This window comes from Bufo bufo, chromosome 3 (assembly GCF_905171765.1).
Source record: "Bufo bufo chromosome 3, aBufBuf1.1, whole genome shotgun sequence".
Taxonomy (NCBI): domain Eukaryota; kingdom Metazoa; phylum Chordata; class Amphibia; order Anura; family Bufonidae; genus Bufo; species Bufo bufo.
In genome coordinates this window covers 596,200,175-596,224,459 of record NC_053391.1, presented here as the reverse complement: position 1 = coordinate 596,224,459, position 24,285 = coordinate 596,200,175, and the positions used below count along the sequence as shown (strand labels likewise).

At 44.3% G+C, this 24,285-nt stretch overlaps 2 protein-coding genes across 2 annotated transcripts; both read right to left on the bottom strand.

The window, feature by feature from the left end:
• Nucleotides 1-7,007: 7,007 nt before the first annotated feature.
• LOC120993941 (protein kinase C epsilon type-like) lies at nucleotides 7,008-7,885 on the bottom strand. Its single transcript, XM_040422403.1, has 3 exons — nucleotides 7,630-7,885; nucleotides 7,343-7,431; nucleotides 7,008-7,190 (listed from the first exon to the last, which is right to left on the bottom strand). The coding sequence occupies exons 1-3, from the start codon at nucleotides 7,883-7,885 to the stop codon at nucleotides 7,008-7,010; spliced, it is 528 nt and encodes a 175-aa protein (XP_040278337.1).
• Nucleotides 7,886-15,351: 7,466 nt separating this feature from the next.
• LOC120993940 (protein kinase C epsilon type-like) lies at nucleotides 15,352-16,229 on the bottom strand. The gene is made up of 3 exons (XM_040422401.1): nucleotides 15,974-16,229; nucleotides 15,687-15,775; nucleotides 15,352-15,534 (listed from the first exon to the last, which is right to left on the bottom strand). The coding sequence occupies exons 1-3, from the start codon at nucleotides 16,227-16,229 to the stop codon at nucleotides 15,352-15,354; spliced, it is 528 nt and encodes a 175-aa protein (XP_040278335.1).
• Between the last annotated feature and the right edge of the window lie 8,056 nt (nucleotides 16,230-24,285).

Sequence of the window (24,285 nt, the reverse complement as noted above, 5' to 3'; positions counted from 1 at the left end):
ATTCAAGTGTAGTCACGCTTCTTGTCAGGGGCAATGACACATTGTATCCTTTAGAATGCCTCGCAGCTATCCATTAGTTCTTACGGATGGAGTAGAGTTAACACTCCTGTTTTCTGAGATTTCTGAGTTGTGTTATCTAATCTAAGCAAACCCCTTCAATTGCTTTTCAATTGCTTTTGTCTCAAGATAACGCGATGAGTTAAGAAATTTTAGTTAAGAGCTGGAGTGCTAACCCTGCTACATCTGTATGTCCTTTATGCAAACTGTAATATTTATGGCCTATCCGACTTCTATGCAAAAGTGCAGGGCACTCCAGCTGGACCACTGGGTGGCATTATTTACCCAGGAACAGCACCATACATACGGTTGTGGCTGTGTGTGGTACTGCAGATCAGTCCCATGCACTTGAAAGAGATTGAGCTGTGCGAGCTACAGTATGTTACGCAACCAGAACCGAATTGATAGTGCTGTTCCTGGGTAAACAATGAAGGGGACACAGGGTCCCCTCTTTCCGTTGATTGGTGAAGACTAGAAACAGATCGGATTTGAAATCTGCTGCTTGTCAGTTTATGCTGCAGTTTTCCCCAGCGGATTTCACCCTTTGCAATGGAGAGGGAAAAGTCCTCTGGCTTTTCCATGGCAAAAGCGCACACCGTACACGTGGTTTTTGTTGCTCGTTTTGTTGCATTTTTTTAGGCAGAACTGCCTGCTCCAATTTCTGGCAGGTGTGGATGTGAACGTACAATAAAAGCAAAGTGGATGAGATTTAATCAAATCCACACGCTGCAAAAAAGATTTCCACCCAGAAGAGAACATAAGGTTCTCTGCAGATTTCATCCATATAGGATAATATCCGTGGCAAATACGTAGAAAAAGCTATCTGAAATCCATGAGACCCTGCCTCTCTACATCTAGATTTGTTCTGGTGTTTTTTACTGTAAAAAGCCATAGAAACAATTTTTTCTTTTTTTTTCTTTTCTAGGCAATATGCCGTAGCCGGGTTTTGGGGTGGGCCCAATGCTACACTGGATCCTCTAAACACTGCCGAGGTGTCACCATATGTTGCTGCTGGTAAGGCATGGTGCACCCCAATGGGAGATAACTCCAGAGAGTCAATGTTTGCAGTAAGCCAGTGTGCTTCTTTACTGGAGGAACTCAAGTACAAGTCAACACAGGCAAAGCACGGAACTGACTTCTTCGGTCTGAGGCTTGAGCTAGCTGTGTCCACCCCCCCCCCCCCCCCCCCCCCCTCTCTCTCACTCTCTCTGTCTCTCTCAGAAAGCTGGCTCCCTGGCCAAAGACTGGTGGCCCAGGGATTGTGGCTCAGTTGTCCCGCCGGTTCTCTGGTCATAGGGCTGGTGACCCAGGATCTGTGGCAGAGTATCCCCGTCTCGGTGTCTTCTTTTGGCCACTCATATTCGGTCTGGCAGAGTCTCTCCTATTAAGCACTGGTCCCTATCTGCAGACAACTAGGGGTTCTGATCAGGACAGTATTTCTAATTAGGCATTCAAGGACACGTGCCTAGGGTGGGGCCATCAGGATGGGTGTTGTGAGAGAGTTAAACTTTTTTCTTTTCATTTTTTATAATCAATCCCAACTCCCACTCAGGGAACCAGCTGTAGTGTGTCCCCTTGTCATTCTCTATACAAAGACCCTTACCCTGTACTGTGCCCCTTAATCGTTACTGTGCTTTTTATACCCTGTAATATGCCCCACTATTATACCCTGCACTGAGCCACCTTATAGGTGGTACTGTGCTTCCCAACAAGTTCTATGCCCTCTTATACCCTGCATTTTGCCCCTTATCATACCCTGCACAGCACCCCAGTTATACCCTGTACTTTGCCCTTTTATTATACACTGTACTCCGCACCCTAATCATATTCTGTACTGTGCCACCTTAAACCCTAAACTGTGTCTCCTTATACCCTGTTATCCAGTCATTGTATGGCGGTGTTAGGCATTCATTGAATGGCAGTGTTATCCAGTCACAGTATGGTGGTATCATTCAGTCATGGTATGGATATTTTGTCCAGTCATGGTATGGGGCTATGAGGATACAATGTTGGTTATCCAATCATTGTATGAGCTATTATCCAGGGGTCTTATTTAGCCCTGAGCAAATGAGCCTTGGAGAACACAGTCCACACCACCGATTTCCAGGACCCGACTGTGCTCTATGTAACAATGAGTGGTGCTGGCACAATTAATTAATGTAACCACAGCCCCACAGATGTTCAATGATAAACAGCAGTTTTATCATTGATCTTCTCCTCTGTTAACACTGACCACTTTATTATTACACTTCTATGAAAGCAGCAAAACATGGTGCTAATTGTCAAGCGCAAAAGTACCTTTAACAGGGGCGTATACGACCAGGGCCTAGCGTAGCATGAGCTGAAAATGCAGCCCTGGCTACTCTTCTTATATACAGTTTCTAGCTATATTACAACCTTCTAGATGTAAGGGTGGAATGGAGAAGCACAGCCGAAGCACAAACACTGTTGCAATTTCTATCATAAATTTGTATAGAGCTTTAATTGAAGGCTATGCAAATGCATAAGCAGTTTTCCGGATATAAATAAGTCATTAGCTATACACAACTGAGCTAAACCAGACAATCAGAAAGTCAGTGTGTCTGTTTTTTTCCCCCTCCAAAACTTTGCATAGGTAAAAGTCAAAAAGCCTCTCAGTATTAGCTGGCTGTACTGTACATTTAAACCCTTCCACAGTGCAGTGCAGCTAGAGTGTAATAACAGTACAAATGAACAGGATATACCGTATTGCAAAAACATATTAATGCAGTTCAACAATATAAAACTGTATAAGTACACACAATAGCATGCATTGCAGTGCAAGTTAACCCTCCAAAGTGCAATAAAGTAAGGAGTTGATGGCTTTCCATAGTAGCAATAAGGGCAAGTGTCCACAAATGTCCGACTGTCCATAGTTCATTTGCAGGAGCTTAGCAGAAGGAAATTGTTACGAAGCAGATTTGGAAGTGTTGCGTAACTTAAACAAATTTGGCTTGGGGCCTCTCCTTGGGTTGTTAGGGAGAGGTTAGTGGCCCCCCTTATATTCACTCTTTAACCCTTGTACAGGGATCTGGACTTCACTGCAGTGGATCCATCAGGCCACTACTGTAGCATCCTGCTCCATGAGTCGCATTATACTGCAAAGTGCCAAAAATATGTTTGTCATGTATGCATTTACTGTATATTTTCTATAAGCACATGGTAATCACAGGCCGTGTCTTTAGCCACCACTAGATTGGGCTGGTGCCACCCTGTATATAAGAGAGGGCAAAACATTCTAGAGTCAATCTATTCCAGTTAGTCTGTTTTAGCCTAGGTCTAGGAGAAGGAAGCATATGTGAATCTGACAGGCCAGCTCTTCCTGTACCTTGTACCAATCAGGATAGAGCCAGAACATCTCCAGAAAGCGAGCCCCATGCAAGAGAGGTGTAGAGAAAGAGCTGTTGAGGTGATCAGTCTTAAAAATGACTTTATGGACTCTAAGGCACCCGTGTTCAGGAGAAGCCATCATTGCCTAAGCACATGCCACAAAGTTTGGGCCACCTGTGTAGATTTCTATATTGCAAGGTGGAAGAGTGGATTAGCAGCCTGTTCAAATATTGTAGCAGAAGGTTGGGAGATATTGCTTATGGTAACGTATTACACGACACACTGGGATGCTAAACTACAAGTCAACTAGCAAAGTGCAGTGTAGGAAAGTTTGCTTCAACAATTTTAATGAGACACCTTTTGGCCTGTGATTACCTGTGCAGCTGTGAAAACTGTAACATCTGAGGATACTGAATTTCTGTGTAACATCAGCCGGTCCATTGCAAGTATGACCTGTCCTGAACTGTTTGCATTTTAATTCTTCAGTAAATAAACCTGTTAGGCTGGTGGTCTGAGTCCACTTCTGTCCTGCTGTCCCGAGCAGGTGCGGGCGTTGCTCCGCTCTCCCTTTGTGTATTGGGTCTACAGTAGAACTCTCGGAACTTCCTTTCAGCACTGCTAGAGTTAATCCTTCCCTTTTGCTCCCTGTCCAGCTGATGACTAAGGAGCTGATCAGCCTCCCTATTTAGCTGGGCTTTGGATCCACCCTCTTGCCAGAGCTTTGAGGTTTTCTAGTCTCTAGTAACCAGTGAAGGTGTAATCTTTTATATGACTACCTGTGCACTGTACTTTGACTGTTTACAGACCAGGGCCGACAGAACAGGGATCAAGCAGAGGTTAGGTGGTGAAGCCTATCTAACCTAAACGTTTCTTTTTGTCTGCCGGTTTCTGAAAATTTTTACATTTTTAATTTAATGCTCCGATTTCAATGCTTCATCATGGGCTATAAAACGGACAGACTGAGCAGAAACATCAGCTAAAAACCCCCATGGCTGATTTTAATATGGGAATGGATTCTATGACCTCCTCTCTAGGGGTTTTATTTCTCAGATGGTTTTCCAATTCATTTAACTATAAGTACACAGTTCATCATGCCATGTCTTGACATGGATATCCAAGAAATGGCTTGAATATGTGGGCAGGGAGTCTGGGCCTTACAGCCTGTTTTAGACTCTGGGCAAACAAGACAGATTTGTAGCAGATTTTTTCCATGCAGCTTCTACACTGAACATCAGTAACAGAATACAATTCAACGCATGCAACTGGGGAGTACCACCTAAAAAAGACAACATCCAATGAAAGTGCCTTCAGATTTCCCCCAACTACAGGATAAATAGCAATCCATAGTACATAGATGGCTCTTGCCCTAATATGCATGTGGGACTTGTTGGATAAAACATAAATAAGCTACAACCACATGATGGTGAATGGTACTGTTTATTGATGGTAAATGTCCTTTTCTGTCCCTCTGTACCACTAGTGGATGGTGGGATCTCCACTGAGGGCAAAGTCTAACAAGTCGCCATTTTCTTGTCAATGTTATGATCCATTGGCACGCAGGAAAGGAAAAACCCCCTGTGGAGGAAACCTCTAGGGAACCATGGCCTAAGGACCACCCTTCCCTTGGGCACAAGAGGCAACTTGTCGACTAGAAGCGCTGGCGGTCAAGTCATTGACTCTTGGAAGAATCTTCATCGACTCCATAGCTTCTTGGCTGCATGCTAGACTGCAGGTCACAGCCCTCAGGTTACTTCTAGTGGCAGCTGGAAATGAAGCTGAGGAACAAGGACTGGTGTGGCACAGTACCGATGAGTAGTCAGGAGAGTATATAGAGGTCAGAGTTTGGAATCTGAGGCTCATACAAGGACAGCAAGTGTTGGTTGGTTTTTCTGCTGTTTATGATGTCAGCAAGAGGCTCTGCTGGAACATGATGTTTTTCAGCCACTGATCTACTGGGGACATCTGTATACAGAGTGGAGCTCTTTACTTCCAGTTTTTCATCTTCCTCCAGATCCTGCGGATGGTATCTCTCACAAATCTGCCAAACATTCTACCAAGAAAAAATTAAAACAGGTTGGAAATTAAATGAAGTAGCCTTGCAAAATGGTAACCACCTTCAAGTTTGCTCTGTCCACCCATGAGCAGACTATAAGCCAATGAATGGAATCCACACTGCACAGATTCACAGGGAATCTCCAATAATCCCCGTCTGTATTCCCCTCTCAGCTGCAATGACTCACCTGCGTGGTCGTATGAAAGGTTCTTTAATTGGCTTTACGACCTGCCAGTTCTCATTGGCAAATGTGAATCCACAGAACAGTTGTTGATCTCTTTCAGCCATTGGTGACTTATTGGCTTCGGTGGAGGACAGGATGTCATCGATTTTTGTCAATGTCATCACTGGTGGCTATGGAGAGAAGATACCAAAAGCGGTGTTTATAAAGAAGGAACACAATGGAACTGTACTACTAGCCACATCTTCTCTGGATCATTTACTTACTGGTCCTAGTTGGAATGGTGGACGAGCTCCTGCTCCCTCTATATCTGTCCAGTTGATTTCCATGAAAAACTGATGTTCCCTGATGTTATCTACCGCTACCTGGCGACTCTCTGGTGACTTGTTTAAGAGCTGGAAAAATGTAGAATAAAGACGTTCATTCCATCACACGTTGCAATGCTATTCCTGATTTTCAATGTCCTCATTTTCATAATATTTAGCCGCTGTATTACTGCTATGTGTCTTTCTACTCACCCCCACTATAAGGTCTCTAGCTTGGGGGTTGAGCCCTTTTGGGTAGGTGGGAACATCATTGATCAGTGACTTTTCGATTGTTCCAGGAAGTATACCGGCATAGAATGGATATTTGCCAGTAGCCATCTCATATATCATCACACCAGCTGAGAACCAGTCCACTGCCGTGTCGTAGGGCTTCCGAAGAAGAATCTGTGAAAACATCCAGCAGACAATAAGAGTTAGAACATTGTCCAGGCCAGCAGAAGTCATGTAGCTGTCCAGCCCTGTAGAAAGAAACAGCTCAGTAGCATGTGCAGTCGATGATTCCTCACCTCAGGAGCCATGTATCTAAGAGTTCCGGCATATTCTGAGATCTTCTTATCCCCAAAGATGTTCATCACAGCAAGACCAAAATCGGCGATCTTCAAGTGACCGGCCCTGTCCATTAAGATATTGGCTGGTTTTATGTCCCTGTGTATGATGCCTCTGGTGTGGAGAAACTGCAGCCCACAGATGATCTCAGCTGCCATAAATCTGATGGCAGAAAGAAAAAAGATCAACATTTCACCCATTAAACTACCAGACTAAAAATGACACAAAGCTGCATGTTCCTGACAGAAATCGTCAGCTTTATCTAATATATCCATGTTCTGTCTTACCTGGTGACTGGAATGGTGAATGGGGCGTTAGCTCTCATGAGGCCACTTAGGTCTCCTCCGCTAAGAAACTCCATGATGAAGAAGGCATAGTCCTATGATAAAAGACAGAAAATATGATCCAGGTTTCTCAAATATTATAGTAAAGGTCCTGCAGCCTCCTCAGTTGGGGTCGGGTAGAGCTAACCCACTGATCAAGCCTCGATAATGGATCAGACTCTTACCTTTGTCTGGAAGGTGGCATAAGCATGGGTAAACAATGGACTCTTCCCAGTCACCTCCAGGACCTGTCGCTCAATCAGGACATTGTCTTTAAAGTCCTGAAGCAGGACCCTCTTCTTCACCAGCTTCACTGCCAGTTGTTGTTGGCAGGCGGGATGTGTGGCCAGCATGACCTGTAGGAGACAGAGCATTAGAACTGGAAGAAAGGCCTGTCCTGCCATGAGACCTGATGAGAAGACATGAAGCGCTGACATCCCTAGAGGGATATTACTGTGACACACATGACACACATGTGGAAGAAGTCCCAAGAATTCCTAATACTCACTTTACCATAACCACCCTCTCCAAGGATTTTATGGAAGGTGAAGCTTTCCAGTCCAGTCACAAGGATGGGGGTGTCTGCTGGGATTGTCCCTGGTGGAGACAGGAGAGATACCGTAAGATTTAATATTTCTATATTTTGGCCATTACAATACAATCTAACTACATTAGGGGGTAGCAAAGAAAGGAATTCATAATCTTGGTCATAATTAGGGTTCTCCAAAAGTGGAGAATCCCATGAATTCGTACATTAGGGGGTATTGGCTCTAGGAAACTTAGGTCTGCACTCACCTGACAGCTGTTCCATGTCAGTATTGTAGGACGTGCTGGGTCTGTCATCAGCTTTTTCCCCCATCTCTTCTCCCCTCTTCCTCTTTCTCTGGATCCTCTCCTGTATAGGGCTTCCAGGTCTTTTTGAAGCCTTGATCATTTTTTCTTTGCCGCCATCATTTGCCCTCTCCGGTGTTACTATTCTCCTCCTCTTATTTGGCGGCTGAACTCTTCTCTTTCTCTTCCTTTTCTTTGGAAGATTCCTGGAAGTCTCCATATTCAGCCCCTAGATGTTATGCTGGGCTGAGGAAGGTCCTGTCTGCCTTCAGCACGTTCCGGGGTGACACTTGGAACGGTTTGGCTAACAGGCCTTCTTTTCTGGTCTTATATTTGAAAAAAATATAAAAAATTGCCAAGCACTAGCAAAAGTCGCCTTCACCAGTCAAACGATGAAGAAATATGGCTGCCATTCAGGTTGCAGAGTTCTAAACCTAACTGTTGCATGATGTCACAAAGGGCCCTGTGACATCACCATATTCTAAAGGTCACATGACATGACAGAGGGACCTATGGCATCATAAGCCAGGCTGACAGGCCTGCATTTATCAGCAGCTATAAAGTTCCATGCTTTTCTGCTATTTACCTATTCTCTCTATCATTTTAATCCCATTGGAAACAATAGATCACCAAAGTAATAACTTGCCTTAATAGAATCACCTTAACAATGCAACCCAAGACAATTCAAGTGTAGTCACGCTTCTTGTCAGGGGCAATGACACATTGTATCCTTTAGAATGCCTCGCAGCTATCCATTAGTTCTTACGGATGGAGTAGAGTTAACACTCCTGTTTTCTGAGATTTCTGAGTTGTGTTATCTAATCTAAGCAAACCCCTTCAATTGCTTTTCAATTGCTTTTGTCTCAAGATAACGCGATGAGTTAAGAAATTTTAGTTAAGAGCTGGAGTGCTAACCCTGCTACATCTGTATGTCCTTTATGCAAACTGTAATATTTATGGCCTATCCGACTTCTATGCAAAAGTGCAGGGCACTCCAGCTGGACCACTGGGTGGCATTATTTACCCAGGAACAGCACCATACATACGGTTGTGGCTGTGTGTGGTACTGCAGATCAGTCCCATGCACTTGAAAGAGATTGAGCTGTGCGAGCTACAGTATGTTACGCAACCAGAACCGAATTGATAGTGCTGTTCCTGGGTAAACAATGAAGGGGACACAGGGTCCCCTCTTTCCGTTGATTGGTGAAGACTAGAAACAGATCGGATTTGAAATCTGCTGCTTGTCAGTTTATGCTGCAGTTTTCCCCAGCGGATTTCACCCTTTGCAATGGAGAGGGAAAAGTCCTCTGGCTTTTCCATGGCAAAAGCGCACACCGTACACGTGGTTTTTGTTGCTCGTTTTGTTGCATTTTTTTAGGCAGAACTGCCTGCTCCAATTTCTGGCAGGTGTGGATGTGAACGTACAATAAAAGCAAAGTGGATGAGATTTAATCAAATCCACACGCTGCAAAAAAGATTTCCACCCAGAAGAGAACATAAGGTTCTCTGCAGATTTCATCCATATAGGATAATATCCGTGGCAAATACGTAGAAAAAGCTATCTGAAATCCATGAGACCCTGCCTCTCTACATCTAGATTTGTTCTGGTGTTTTTTACTGTAAAAAGCCATAGAAACAATTTTTTCTTTTTTTTTCTTTTCTAGGCAATATGCCGTAGCCGGGTTTTGGGGTGGGCCCAATGCTACACTGGATCCTCTAAACACTGCCGAGGTGTCACCATATGTTGCTGCTGGTAAGGCATGGTGCACCCCAATGGGAGATAACTCCAGAGAGTCAATGTTTGCAGTAAGCCAGTGTGCTTCTTTACTGGAGGAACTCAAGTACAAGTCAACACAGGCAAAGCACGGAACTGACTTCTTCGGTCTGAGGCTTGAGCTAGCTGTGTCCACCCCCCCCCCCCCCCCCCCCTCTCTCTCACTCTCTCTGTCTCTCTCAGAAAGCTGGCTCCCTGGCCAAAGACTGGTGGCCCAGGGATTGTGGCTCAGTTGTCCCGCCGGTTCTCTGGTCATAGGGCTGGTGACCCAGGATCTGTGGCAGAGTATCCCCGTCTCGGTGTCTTCTTTTGGCCACTCATATTCGGTCTGGCAGAGTCTCTCCTATTAAGCACTGGTCCCTATCTGCAGACAACTAGGGGTTCTGATCAGGACAGTATTTCTAATTAGGCATTCAAGGACACGTGCCTAGGGTGGGGCCATCAGGATGGGTGTTGTGAGAGAGTTAAACTTTTTTCTTTTTATTTTTTATAATCAATACCAACTCCCACTCAGGGAACCAGCTGTAGTGTGTCCCCTTGTCATTCTCTATACAAAGACCCTTACCCTGTACTGTGCCCCTTAATCGTTACTGTGCTTTTTATACCCTGTAATATGCCCCACTATTATACCCTGCACTGAGCCACCTTATAGGTGGTACTGTGCTTCCCAACAAGTTCTATGCCCTCTTATACCCTGCATTTTGCCCCTTATCATACCCTGCACAGCACCCCAGTTATACCCTGTACTTTGCCCTTTTATTATACACTGTACTCCGCACCCTAATCATATTCTGTACTGTGCCACCTTAAACCCTAAACTGTGTCTCCTTATACCCTGTTATCCAGTCATTGTATGGCGGTGTTAGGCATTCATTGAATGGCAGTGTTATCCAGTCACAGTATGGTGGTATCATTCAGTCATGGTATGGATATTTTGTCCAGTCATGGTATGGGGCTATGAGGATACAATGTTGGTTATCCAATCATTGTATGAGCTATTATCCAGGGGTCTTATTTAGCCCTGAGCAAATGAGCCTTGGAGAACACAGTCCACACCACCGATTTCCAGGACCCGACTGTGCTCTATGTAACAATGAGTGGTGCTGGCACAATTAATTAATGTAACCACAGCCCCACAGATGTTCAATGATAAACAGCAGTTTTATCATTGATCTTCTCCTCTGTTAACACTGACCACTTTATTATTACACTTCTATGAAAGCAGCAAAACATGGTGCTAATTGTCAAGCGCAAAAGTACCTTTAACAGGGGCGTATACGACCAGGGCCTAGCGTAGCATGAGCTGAAAATGCAGCCCTGGCTACTCTTCTTATATACAGTTTCTAGCTATATTACAACCTTCTAGATGTAAGGGTGGAATGGAGAAGCACAGCCGAAGCACAAACACTGTTGCAATTTCTATCATAAATTTGTATAGAGCTTTAATTGAAGGCTATGCAAATGCATAAGCAGTTTTCCGGATATAAATAAGTCATTAGCTATACACAACTGAGCTAAACCAGACAATCAGAAAGTCAGTGTGTCTGTTTTTTTCCCCCTCCAAAACTTTGCATAGGTAAAAGTCAAAAAGCCTCTCAGTATTAGCTGGCTGTACTGTACATTTAAACCCTTCCACAGTGCAGTGCAGCTAGAGTGTAATAACAGTACAAATGAACAGGATATACCGTATTGCAAAAACATATTAATGCAGTTCAACAATATAAAACTGTATAAGTACACACAATAGCATGCATTGCAGTGCAAGTTAACCCTCCAAAGTGCAATAAAGTAAGGAGTTGATGGCTTTCCATAGTAGCAATAAGGGCAAGTGTCCACAAATGTCCGACTGTCCATAGTTCATTTGCAGGAGCTTAGCAGAAGGAAATTGTTACGAAGCAGATTTGGAAGTGTTGCGTAACTTAAACAAATTTGGCTTGGGGCCTCTCCTTGGGTTGTTAGGGAGAGGTTAGTGGCCCCCCTTATATTCACTCTTTAACCCTTGTACAGGGATCTGGACTTCACTGCAGTGGATCCATCAGGCCACTACTGTAGCATCCTGCTCCATGAGTCGCATTATACTGCAAAGTGCCAAAAATATGTTTGTCATGTATGCATTTACTGTATATTTTCTATAAGCACATGGTAATCACAGGCCGTGTCTTTAGCCACCACTAGATTGGGCTGGTGCCACCCTGTATATAAGAGAGGGCAAAACATTCTAGAGTCAATCTATTCCAGTTAGTCTGTTTTAGCCTAGGTCTAGGAGAAGGAAGCATATGTGAATCTGACAGGCCAGCTCTTCCTGTACCTTGTACCAATCAGGATAGAGCCAGAACATCTCCAGAAAGCGAGCCCCATGCAAGAGAGGTGTAGAGAAAGAGCTGTTGAGGTGATCAGTCTTAAAAATGACTTTATGGACTCTAAGGCACCCGTGTTCAGGAGAAGCCATCATTGCCTAAGCACATGCCACAAAGTTTGGGCCACCTGTGTAGATTTCTATATTGCAAGGTGGAAGAGTGGATTAGCAGCCTGTTCAAATATTGTAGCAGAAGGTTGGGAGATATTGCTTATGGTAACGTATTACACGACACACTGGGATGCTAAACTACAAGTCAACTAGCAAAGTGCAGTGTAGGAAAGTTTGCTTCAACAATTTTAATGAGACACCTTTTGGCCTGTGATTACCTGTGCAGCTGTGAAAACTGTAACATCTGAGGATACTGAATTTCTGTGTAACATCAGCCGGTCCATTGCAAGTATGACCTGTCCTGAACTGTTTGCATTTTAATTCTTCAGTAAATAAACCTGTTAGGCTGGTGGTCTGAGTCCACTTCTGTCCTGCTGTCCCGAGCAGGTGCGGGCGTTGCTCCGCTCTCCCTTTGTGTATTGGGTCTACAGTAGAACTCTCGGAACTTCCTTTCAGCACTGCTAGAGTTAATCCTTCCCTTTTGCTCCCTGTCCAGCTGATGACTAAGGAGCTGATCAGCCTCCCTATTTAGCTGGGCTTTGGATCCACCCTCTTGCCAGAGCTTTGAGGTTTTCTAGTCTCTAGTAACCAGTGAAGGTGTAATCTTTTATATGACTACCTGTGCACTGTACTTTGACTGTTTACAGACCAGGGCCGACAGAACAGGGATCAAGCAGAGGTTAGGTGGTGAAGCCTATCTAACCTAAACGTTTCTTTTTGTCTGCCGGTTTCTGAAAATTTTTACATTTTTAATTTAATGCTCCGATTTCAATGCTTCATCATGGGCTATAAAACGGACAGACTGAGCAGAAACATCAGCTAAAAACCCCCATGGCTGATTTTAATATGGGAATGGATTCTATGACCTCCTCTCTAGGGGTTTTATTTCTCAGATGGTTTTCCAATTCATTTAACTATAAGTACACAGTTCATCATGCCATGTCTTGACATGGATATCCAAGAAATGGCTTGAATATGTGGGCAGGGAGTCTGGGCCTTACAGCCTGTTTTAGACTCTGGGCAAACAAGACAGATTTGTAGCAGATTTTTTCCATGCAGCTTCTACACTGAACATCAGTAACAGAATACAATTCAACGCATGCAACTGGGGAGTACCACCTAAAAAAGACAACATCCAATGAAAGTGCCTTCAGATTTCCCCCAACTACAGGATAAATAGCAATCCATAGTACATAGATGGCTCTTGCCCTAATATGCATGTGGGACTTGTTGGATAAAACATAAATAAGCTACAACCACATGATGGTGAATGGTACTGTTTATTGATGGTAAATGTCCTTTTCTGTCCCTCTGTACCACTAGTGGATGGTGGGATCTCCACTGAGGGCAAAGTCTAACAAGTCGCCATTTTCTTGTCAATGTTATGATCCATTGGCACGCAGGAAAGGAAAAACCCCCTGTGGAGGAAACCTCTAGGGAACCATGGCCTAAGGACCACCCTTCCCTTGGGCACAAGAGGCAACTTGTCGACTAGAAGCGCTGGCGGTCAAGTCATTGACTCTTGGAAGAATCTTCATCGACTCCATAGCTTCTTGGCTGCATGCTAGACTGCAGGTCACAGCCCTCAGGTTACTTCTAGTGGCAGCTGGAAATGAAGCTGAGGAACAAGGACTGGTGTGGCACAGTACCGATGAGTAGTCAGGAGAGTATATAGAGGTCAGAGTTTGGAATCTGAGGCTCATACAAGGACAGCAAGTGTTGGTTGGTTTTTCTGCTGTTTATGATGTCAGCAAGAGGCTCTGCTGGAACATGATGTTTTTCAGCCACTGATCTACTGGGGACATCTGTATACAGAGTGGAGCTCTTTACTTCCAGTTTTTCATCTTCCTCCAGATCCTGCGGATGGTATCTCTCACAAATCTGCCAAACATTCTACCAAGAAAAAATTAAAACAGGTTGGAAATTAAATGAAGTAGCCTTGCAAAATGGTAACCACCTTCAAGTTTGCTCTGTCCACCCATGAGCAGACTATAAGCCAATGAATGGAATCCACACTGCACAGATTCACAGGGAATCTCCAATAATCCCCGTCTGTATTCCCCTCTCAGCTGCAATGACTCACCTGCGTGGTCGTATGAAAGGTTCTTTAATTGGCTTTACGACCTGCCAGTTCTCATTGGCAAATGTGAATCCACAGAACAGTTGTTGATCTCTTTCAGCCATTGGTGACTTATTGGCTTCGGTGGAGGACAGGATGTCATCGATTTTTGTCAATGTCATCACTGGTGGCTATGGAGAGAAGATACCAAAAGCGGTGTTTATAAAGAAGGAACACAATGGAACTGTACTACTAGCCACATCTTCTCTGGATCATTTACTTACTGGTCCTAGTTGGAATGGTGGACGAGCTCCTGCTCCCTCTATATCTGTCCAGTTGATTTCCATGAAAAACTGATGTTCCCTGATGTTATCTACCGCTACCTGGCGACTCTCTGGTGACTTGTTTAAGAGCTGGAAAAATGTAGAATAAAGACGTTCATTCCATCACACGTTGCAATGCTATTCCTGATTTTCAATGTCCTCATTTTCATAATATTTAGCCGCTGTATTACTGCTATGTGTCTTTCTACTCACCCCCACTATAAGGTCTCTAGCTTGGGGGTTGAGCCCTTTTGGGTAGGTGGGAACATCATTGATCAGTGACTTTTCGATTGTTCCAGGAAGTATACCGGCATAGAATGGATATTTGCCAGTAGCCATCTCATATATCATCACACCAGCTGAGAACCAGTCCACTGCCGTGTCGTAGGGCTTCCGAAGAAGAATCTGTGAAAACATCCAGCAGACAATAAGAGTTAGAACATTGTCCAGGCCAGCAGAAGTCATGTAGCTGTCCAGCCCTGTAGAAAGAAACAGCTCAGTAGCATGTGCAGTCGATGATTCCTCACCTCAGGAGCCATGTATCTAAGAGTTCCGGCATATTCTGAGATCTTCTTATCCCCAAAGATGTTCATCACAGCAAGACCAAAATCGGCGATCTTCAAGTGACCGGCCCTGTCCATTAAGATATTGGCTGGTTTTATGTCCCTGTGTATGATGCCTCTGGTGTGGAGAAACTGCAGCCCACAGATGATCTCAGCTGCCATAAATCTGATGGCAGAAAGAAAAAAGATCAACATTTCACCCATTAAACTACCAGACTAAAAATGACACAAAGCTGCATGTTCCTGACAGAAATCGTCAGCTTTATCTAATATATCCATGTTCTGTCTTACCTGGTGACTGGAATGGTGAATGGGGCGTTAGCTCTCATGAGGCCACTTAGGTCTCCTCCGCTAAGAAACTCCATGATGAAGAAGGCATAGTCCTATGATAAAAGACAGAAAATATGATCCAGGTTTCTCAAATATTATAGTAAAGGTCCTGCAGCCTCCTCAGTTGGGGTCGGGTAGAGCTAACCCACTGATCAAGCCTCGATAATGGATCAGACTCTTACCTTTGTCTGGAAGGTGGCATAAGCATGGGTAAACAATGGACTCTTCCCAGTCACCTCCAGGACCTGTCGCTCAATCAGGACATTGTCTTTAAAGTCCTGAAGCAGGACCCTCTTCTTCACCAGCTTCACTGCCAGTTGTTGTTGGCAGGCGGGATGTGTGGCCAGCATGACCTGTAGGAGACAGAGCATTAGAACTGGAAGAAAGGCCTGTCCTGCCATGAGACCTGATGAGAAGACATGAAGCGCTGACATCCCTAGAGGGATATTACTGTGACACACATGACACACATGTGGAAGAAGTCCCAAGAATTCCTAATACTCACTTTACCATAACCACCCTCTCCAAGGATTTTATGGAAGGTGAAGCTTTCCAGTCCAGTCACAAGGATGGGGGTGTCTGCTGGGATTGTCCCTGGTGGAGACAGGAGAGATACCGTAAGATTTAATATTTCTATATTTTGGCCATTACAATACAATCTAACTACATTAGGGGGTAGCAAAGAAAGGAATTCATAATCTTGGTCATAATTAGGGTTCTCCAAAAGTGGAGAATCCCATGAATTCGTACATTAGGGGGTATTGGCTCTAGGAAACTTAGGTCTGCACTCACCTGACAGCTGTTCCATGTCAGTATTGTAGGACGTGCTGGGTCTGTCATCAGCTTTTTCCCCCATCTCTTCTCCCCTCTTCCTCTTTCTCTGGATCCTCTCCTGTATAGGGCTTCCAGGTCTTTTTGAAGCCTTGATCATTTTTTCTTTGCCGCCATCATTTGCCCTCTCCGGTGTTACTATTCTCCTCCTCTTATTTGGCGGCTGAACTCTTCTCTTTCTCTTCCTTTTCTTTGGAAGATTCCTGGAAGTCTCCATATTCAGCCCCTAGATGTTATGCTGGGCTGAGGAAGGTCCTGTCTGCCTTCAGCACGTTCCGGGGTGACACTTGGAACGGTTTGGCTAACAGGCCTTCTTTTCTGGTCTTATATTTGAAAAAAATATAAAAAATTGCCAAGCACTAGCAAAAGTCGCCTTCACCAGTCAAACGATGAAGAAATATGGCTGCCATTCAGGTTGCAGAGTTCTAAACCTAACTGTTGCATGATGTCACAAAGGGCCCTGTGACATCACCATATTCTAAAGGTCACATGACATGACAGAGGGACCTATGGCATCATAAGCCAGGCTGACAGGCCTGCATTTATCAGCAGCTATAAAGTTCCATGCTTTTCTGCTATTTACCTATTCTCTCTATCATTTTAATCCCATTGGAAACAATAGATCACCAAAGTAATAACTTGCCTTAATAGAATCACCTTAACAATGCAACCCAAGACAATTCAAGTGTAGTCACGCTTCTTGTCAGGGGCAATGACACATTGTATCCTTTAGAATGCCTCGCAGCTATCCATTAGTTCTTACGGATGGAGTAGAGTTAACACTCCTGTTTTCTGAGATTTCTGAGTTGTGTTATCTAATCTAAGCAAACCCCTTCAATTGCTTTTCAATTGCTTTTGTCTCAAGATAACGCGATGAGTTAAGAAATTTTAGTTAAGAGCTGGAGTGCTAACCCTGCTACATCTGTATGTCCTTTATGCAAACTGTAATATTTATGGCCTATCCGACTTCTATGCAAAAGTGCAGGGCACTCCAGCTGGACCACTGGGTGGCATTATTTACCCAGGAACAGCACCATACATACGGTTGTGGCTGTGTGTGGTACTGCAGATCAGTCCCATGCACTTGAAAGAGATTGAGCTGTGCGAGCTACAGTATGTTACGCAACCAGAACCGAATTGATAGTGCTGTTCCTGGGTAAACAATGAAGGGGACACAGGGTCCCCTCTTTCCGTTGATTGGTGAAGACTAGAAACAGATCGGATTTGAAATCTGCTGCTTGTCAGTTTATGCTGCAGTTTTCCCCAGCGGATTTCACCCTTTGCAATGGAGAGGGAAAAGTCCTCTGGCTTTTCCATGGCAAAAGCGCACACCGTACACGTGGTTTTTGTTGCTCGTTTTGTTGCATTTTTTTAGGCAGAACTGCCTGCTCCAATTTCTGGCAGGTGTGGATGTGAACGTACAATAAAAGCAAAGTGGATGAGATTTAATCAAATCCACACGCTGCAAAAAAGATTTCCACCCAGAAGAGAACATAAGGTTCTCTGCAGATTTCATCCATATAGGATAATATCCGTGGCAAATACGTAGAAAAAGCTATCTGAAATCCATGAGACCCTGCCTCTCTACATCTAGATTTGTTCTGGTGTTTTTTACTGTAAAAAGCCATAGAAACAATTTTTTCTTTTTTTTTCTTTTCTAGGCAATATGCCGTAGCCGGGTTTTGGGGTGGGCCCAATGCTACACTGGATCCTCTAAACACTGCCGAGGTGTCACCATATGTTGCTGCTGGTAAGGCATGGTGCACCCCAATGGGAGATAACTCCAGAGAGTCAATGTTTGCAGTAAGCCAGTGTGCTTCTTTACTGGAGGAACTCAAGTACAAGTCAACACAGGCAAAGCACGGAACTGACTTCTTCGGTCTGAGGCTTGAGCTAGCTGTGTCCACCCCCCCCCCCCCCCCCCTCTCTCTCACTCTCTCTGTCTCTCTCAGAAAGCTGGCTCCCTGGCCAAAGACTGGTGGCCCAGGGATTGTGGCTCAGTTGTCCCGCCGGTTCTCTGGTCATAGGGCTGGTGACCCAGGATCTGTGGCAGAGTATCCCCGTCTCGGTGTCTTCTTTTGGCCACTCATATTCGGTCTGGCAGAGTCTCTCCTATTAAGCACTGGTCCCTATCTGCAGACAACTAGGGGTTCTGATCAGGACAGTATTTCTAATTAGGCATTCAAGGACACGTGCCTAGGGTGGGGCCATCAGGATGGGTGTTGTGAGAGAGTTAAACTTTTTTCTTTTTATTTTTTATAATCAATACCAACTCCCACTCAGGGAACCAGCTGTAGTGTGTCCCCTTGTCATTCTCTATACAAAGACCCTTACCCTGTACTGTGCCCCTTAATCGTTACTGTGCTTTTTATACCCTGTAATATGCCCCACTATTATACCCTGCACTGAGCCACCTTATAGGTGGTACTGTGCTTCCCAACAAGTTCTATGCCCTCTTATACCCTGCATTTTGCCCCTTATCATACCCTGCACAGCACCCCAGTTATACCCTGTACTTTGCCCTTTTATTATACACTGTACTCCGCACCCTAATCATATTCTGTACTGTGCCACCTTAAACCCTAAACTGTGTCTCCTTATACCCTGTTATCCAGTCATTGTATGGCGGTGTTAGGCATTCATTGAATGGCAGTGTTATCCAGTCACAGTATGGTGGTATCATTCAGTCATGGTATGGATATTTTGTCCAGTCATGGTATGGGGCTATGAGGATACAATGTTGGTTATCCAATCATTGTATGAGCTATTATCCAGGGGTCTTATTTAGCCCTGAGCAAATGAGCCTTGGAGAACACAGTCCACACCACCGATTTCCAGGACCCGACTGTGCTCTATGTAACAATGAGTGGTGCTGGCACAATTAATTAATGTAACCACAGCCCCACAGATGTTCAATGATAAACAGCAGTTTTATCATTGATCTTCTCCTCTGTTAACACTGACCACTTTATTATTACACTTCTATGAAAGCAGCAAAACATGGTGCTAATTGTCAAGCGCAAAAGTACCTTTAACAGGGGCGTATACGACCAGGGCCTAGCGTAGCATGAGCTGAAAATGCAGCCCTGGCTACTCTTCTTATATACAGTTTCTAGCTATATTACAACCTTCTAGATGTAAGGGTGGAATGGAGAAGCACAGCCGAAGCACAAACACTGTTGCAATTTCTATCATAAATTTGTATAGAGCTTTAATTGAAGGCTATGCAAATGCATAAGCAGTTTTCCGGATATAAATAAGTCATTAGCTATACACAACTGAGCTAAACCAGACAATCAGAAAGTCAGTGTGTCTGTTTTTTTCCCCCTCCAAAACTTTGCATAGGTAAAAGTCAAAAAGCCTCTCAGTATTAGCTGGCTGTACTGTACATTTAAACCCTTCCACAGTGCAGTGCAGCTAGAGTGTAATAACAGTACAAATGAACAGGATATACCGTATTGCAAAAACATATTAATGCAGTTCAACAATATAAAACTGTATAAGTACACACAATAGCATGCATTGCAGTGCAAGTTAACCCTCCAAAGTGCAATAAAGTAAGGAGTTGATGGCTTTCCATAGTAGCAATAAGGGCAAGTGTCCACAAATGTCCGACTGTCCATAGTTCATTTGCAGGAGCTTAGCAGAAGGAAATTGTTACGAAGCAGATTTGGAAGTGTTGCGTAACTTAAACAAATTTGGCTTGGGGCCTCTCCTTGGGTTGTTAGGGAGAGGTTAGTGGCCCCCCTTATATTCACTCTTTAACCCTTGTACAGGGATCTGGACTTCACTGCAGTGGATCCATCAGGCCACTACTGTAGCATCCTGCTCCATGAGTCGCATTATACTGCAAAGTGCCAAAAATATGTTTGTCATGTATGCATTTACTGTATATTTTCTATAAGCACATGGTAATCACAGGCCGTGTCTTTAGCCACCACTAGATTGGGCTGGTGCCACCCTGTATATAAGAGAGGGCAAAACATTCTAGAGTCAATCTATTCCAGTTAGTCTGTTTTAGCCTAGGTCTAGGAGAAGGAAGCATATGTGAATCTGACAGGCCAGCTCTTCCTGTACCTTGTACCAATCAGGATAGAGCCAGAACATCTCCAGAAAGCGAGCCCCATGCAAGAGAGGTGTAGAGAAAGAGCTGTTGAGGTGATCAGTCTTAAAAATGACTTTATGGACTCTAAGGCACCCGTGTTCAGGAGAAGCCATCATTGCCTAAGCACATGCCACAAAGTTTGGGCCACCTGTGTAGATTTCTATATTGCAAGGTGGAAGAGTGGATTAGCAGCCTGTTCAAATATTGTAGCAGAAGGTTGGGAGATATTGCTTATGGTAACGTATTACACGACACACTGGGATGCTAAACTACAAGTCAACTAGCAAAGTGCAGTGTAGGAAAGTTTGCTTCAACAATTTTAATGAGACACCTTTTGGCCTGTGATTACCTGTGCAGCTGTGAAAACTGTAACATCTGAGGATACTGAATTTCTGTGTAACATCAGCCGGTCCATTGCAAGTATGACCTGTCCTGAACTGTTTGCATTTTAATTCTTCAGTAAATAAACCTGTTAGGCTGGTGGTCTGAGTCCACTTCTGTCCTGCTGTCCCGAGCAGGTGCGGGCGTTGCTCCGCTCTCCCTTTGTGTATTGGGTCTACAGTAGAACTCTCGGAACTTCCTTTCAGCACTGCTAGAGTTAATCCTTCCCTTTTGCTCCCTGTCCAGCTGATGACTAAGGAGCTGATCAGCCTCCCTATTTAGCTGGGCTTTGGATCCACCCTCTTGCCAGAGCTTTGAGGTTTTCTAGTCTCTAGTAACCAGTGAAGGTGTAATCTTTTATATGACTACCTGTGCACTGTACTTTGACTGTTTACAGACCAGGGCCGACAGAACAGGGATCAAGCAGAGGTTAGGTGGTGAAGCCTATCTAACCTAAACGTTTCTTTTTGTCTGCCGGTTTCTGAAAATTTTTACATTTTTAATTTAATGCTCCGATTTCAATGCTTCATCATGGGCTATAAAACGGACAGACTGAGCAGAAACATCAGCTAAAAACCCCCATGGCTGATTTTAATATGGGAATGGATTCTATGACCTCCTCTCTAGGGGTTTTATTTCTCAGATGGTTTTCCAATTCATTTAACTATAAGTACACAGTTCATCATGCCATGTCTTGACATGGATATCCAAGAAATGGCTTGAATATGTGGGCAGGGAGTCTGGGCCTTACAGCCTGTTTTAGACTCTGGGCAAACAAGACAGATTTGTAGCAGATTTTTTCCATGCAGCTTCTACACTGAACATCAGTAACAGAATACAATTCAACGCATGCAACTGGGGAGTACCACCTAAAAAAGACAACATCCAATGAAAGTGCCTTCAGATTTCCCCCAACTACAGGATAAATAGCAATCCATAGTACATAGATGGCTCTTGCCCTAATATGCATGTGGGACTTGTTGGATAAAACATAAATAAGCTACAACCACATGATGGTGAATGGTACTGTTTATTGATGGTAAATGTCCTTTTCTGTCCCTCTGTACCACTAGTGGATGGTGGGATCTCCACTGAGGGCAAAGTCTAACAAGTCGCCATTTTCTTGTCAATGTTATGATCCATTGGCACGCAGGAAAGGAAAAACCCCCTGTGGAGGAAACCTCTAGGGAACCATGGCCTAAGGACCACCCTTCCCTTGGGCACAAGAGGCAACTTGTCGACTAGAAGCGCTGGCGGTCAAGTCATTGACTCTTGGAAGAATCTTCATCGACTCCATAGCTTCTTGGCTGCATGCTAGACTGCAGGTCACAGCCCTCAGGTTACTTCTAGTGGCAGCTGGAAATGAAGCTGAGGAACAAGGACTGGTGTGGCACAGTACCGATGAGTAGTCAGGAGAGTATATAGAGGTCAGAGTTTGGAATCTGAGGCTCATACAAGGACAGCAAGTGTTGGTTGGTTTTTCTGCTGTTTATGATGTCAGCAAGAGGCTCTGCTGGAACATGATGTTTTTCAGCCACTGATCTACTGGGGACATCTGTATACAGAGTGGAGCTCTTTACTTCCAGTTTTTCATCTTCCTCCAGATCCTGCGGATGGTATCTCTCACAAATCTGCCAAACATTCTACCAAGAAAAAATTAAAACAGGTTGGAAATTAAATGAAGTAGCCTTGCAAAATGGTAACCACCTTCAAGTTTGCTCTGTCCACCCATGAGCAGACTATAAGCCAATGAATGGAATCCACACTGCACAGATTCACAGGGAATCTCCAATAATCCCCGTCTGTATTCCCCTCTCAGCTGCAATGACTCACCTGCGTGGTCGTATGAAAGGTTCTTTAATTGGCTTTACGACCTGCCAGTTCTCATTGGCAAATGTGAATCCACAGAACAGTTGTTGATCTCTTTCAGCCATTGGTGACTTATTGGCTTCGGTGGAGGACAGGATGTCATCGATTTTTGTCAATGTCATCACTGGTGGCTATGGAGAGAAGATACCAAAAGCGGTGTTTATAAAGAAGGAACACAATGGAACTGTACTACTAGCCACATCTTCTCTGGATCATTTACTTACTGGTCCTAGTTGGAATGGTGGACGAGCTCCTGCTCCCTCTATATCTGTCCAGTTGATTTCCATGAAAAACTGATGTTCCCTGATGTTATCTACCGCTACCTGGCGACTCTCTGGTGACTTGTTTAAGAGCTGGAAAAATGTAGAATAAAGACGTTCATTCCATCACACGTTGCAATGCTATTCCTGATTTTCAATGTCCTCATTTTCATAATATTTAGCCGCTGTATTACTGCTATGTGTCTTTCTACTCACCCCCACTATAAGGTCTCTAGCTTGGGGGTTGAGCCCTTTTGGGTAGGTGGGAACATCATTGATCAGTGACTTTTCGATTGTTCCAGGAAGTATACCGGCATAGAATGGATATTTGCCAGTAGCCATCTCATATATCATCACACCAGCTGAGAACCAGTCCACTGCCGTGTCGTAGGGCTTCCGAAGAAGAATCTGTGAAAACATCCAGCAGACAATAAGAGTTAGAACATTGTCCAGGCCAGCAGAAGTCATGTAGCTGTCCAGCCCTGTAGAAAGAAACAGCTCAGTAGCATGTGCAGTCGATGATTCCTCACCTCAGGAGCCATGTATCTAAGAGTTCCGGCATATTCTGAGATCTTCTTATCCCCAAAGATGTTCATCACAGCAAGACCAAAATCGGCGATCTTCAAGTGACCGGCCCTGTCCATTAAGATATTGGCTGGTTTTATGTCCCTGTGTATGATGCCTCTGGTGTGGAGAAACTGCAGCCCACAGATGATCTCAGCTGCCATAAATCTGATGGCAGAAAGAAAAAAGATCAACATTTCACCCATTAAACTACCAGACTAAAAATGACACAAAGCTGCATGTTCCTGACAGAAATCGTCAGCTTTATCTAATATATCCATGTTCTGTCTTACCTGGTGACTGGAATGGTGAATGGGGCGTTAGCTCTCATGAGGCCACTTAGGTCTCCTCCGCTAAGAAACTCCATGATGAAGAAGGCATAGTCCTATGATAAAAGACAGAAAATATGATCCAGGTTTCTCAAATATTATAGTAAAGGTCCTGCAGCCTCCTCAGTTGGGGTCGGGTAGAGCTAACCCACTGATCAAGCCTCGATAATGGATCAGACTTTTACCTTTGTCTGGAAGGTGGCATAAGCATGGGTAAACAATGGACTCTTCCCAGTCACCTCCAGGACCTGTCGCTCAATCAGGACATTGTCTTTAAAGTCCTGAAGCAGGACCCTCTTCTTCACCAGCTTCACTGCCAGTTGTTGTTGGCAGGCGGGATGTGTGGCCAGCATGACCTGTAGGAGACAGAGCATTAGAACTGGAAGAAAAGCCTGTCCTGCCATGAGACCTGATGAGAAGACATGAAGCGCTGACATCCCTAGAGGGATATTACTGTGACACACATGACACACATGAGGAAGAAGTCCCAAGAATTCCTAATACTCACTTTACCATAACCACCCTCTCCAAGGATTTTATGGAAGGTGAAGCTTTCCAGTCCAGTCACAAGGATGGGGGTGTCTGCTGGGATTGTCCCTGGTGGAGACAGGAGAGATACCGTAAGATTTAATATTTCTATATTTTGGCCATTACAATACAATCTAACTACATTAGGGGGTAGCAAAGAAAGGAATTCATAATCTTGGTCATAATTAGGGTTCTCCAAAAGTGGAGAATCCCATGAATTCGTACATTAGGGGGTAT

Bases quoted from the DNA above. Each gene is read 5' to 3' on its own strand.
- LOC120993941 (XM_040422403.1), bottom strand. From the start codon at position 7,885: ATGGAGACTTCCAGGAATCTTCCAAAGAAAAGGAAGAGAAAGAGAAGA. The intron at 7,432-7,629 runs GTGAGTGCAGAC...TGTCTCCACCAG, and splicing joins TGACATGGAACAGCTGTCAG to GGACAATCCCAGCAGACACC. The intron at 7,191-7,342 runs GTGAGTATTAGG...TGTCTCCTACAG, and splicing joins GAGAGGGTGGTTATGGTAAA to GTCATGCTGGCCACACATCC.
- LOC120993940 (XM_040422401.1), bottom strand. From the start codon at position 16,229: ATGGAGACTTCCAGGAATCTTCCAAAGAAAAGGAAGAGAAAGAGAAGA. The intron at 15,776-15,973 runs GTGAGTGCAGAC...TGTCTCCACCAG, and splicing joins TGACATGGAACAGCTGTCAG to GGACAATCCCAGCAGACACC. The intron at 15,535-15,686 runs GTGAGTATTAGG...TGTCTCCTACAG, and splicing joins GAGAGGGTGGTTATGGTAAA to GTCATGCTGGCCACACATCC.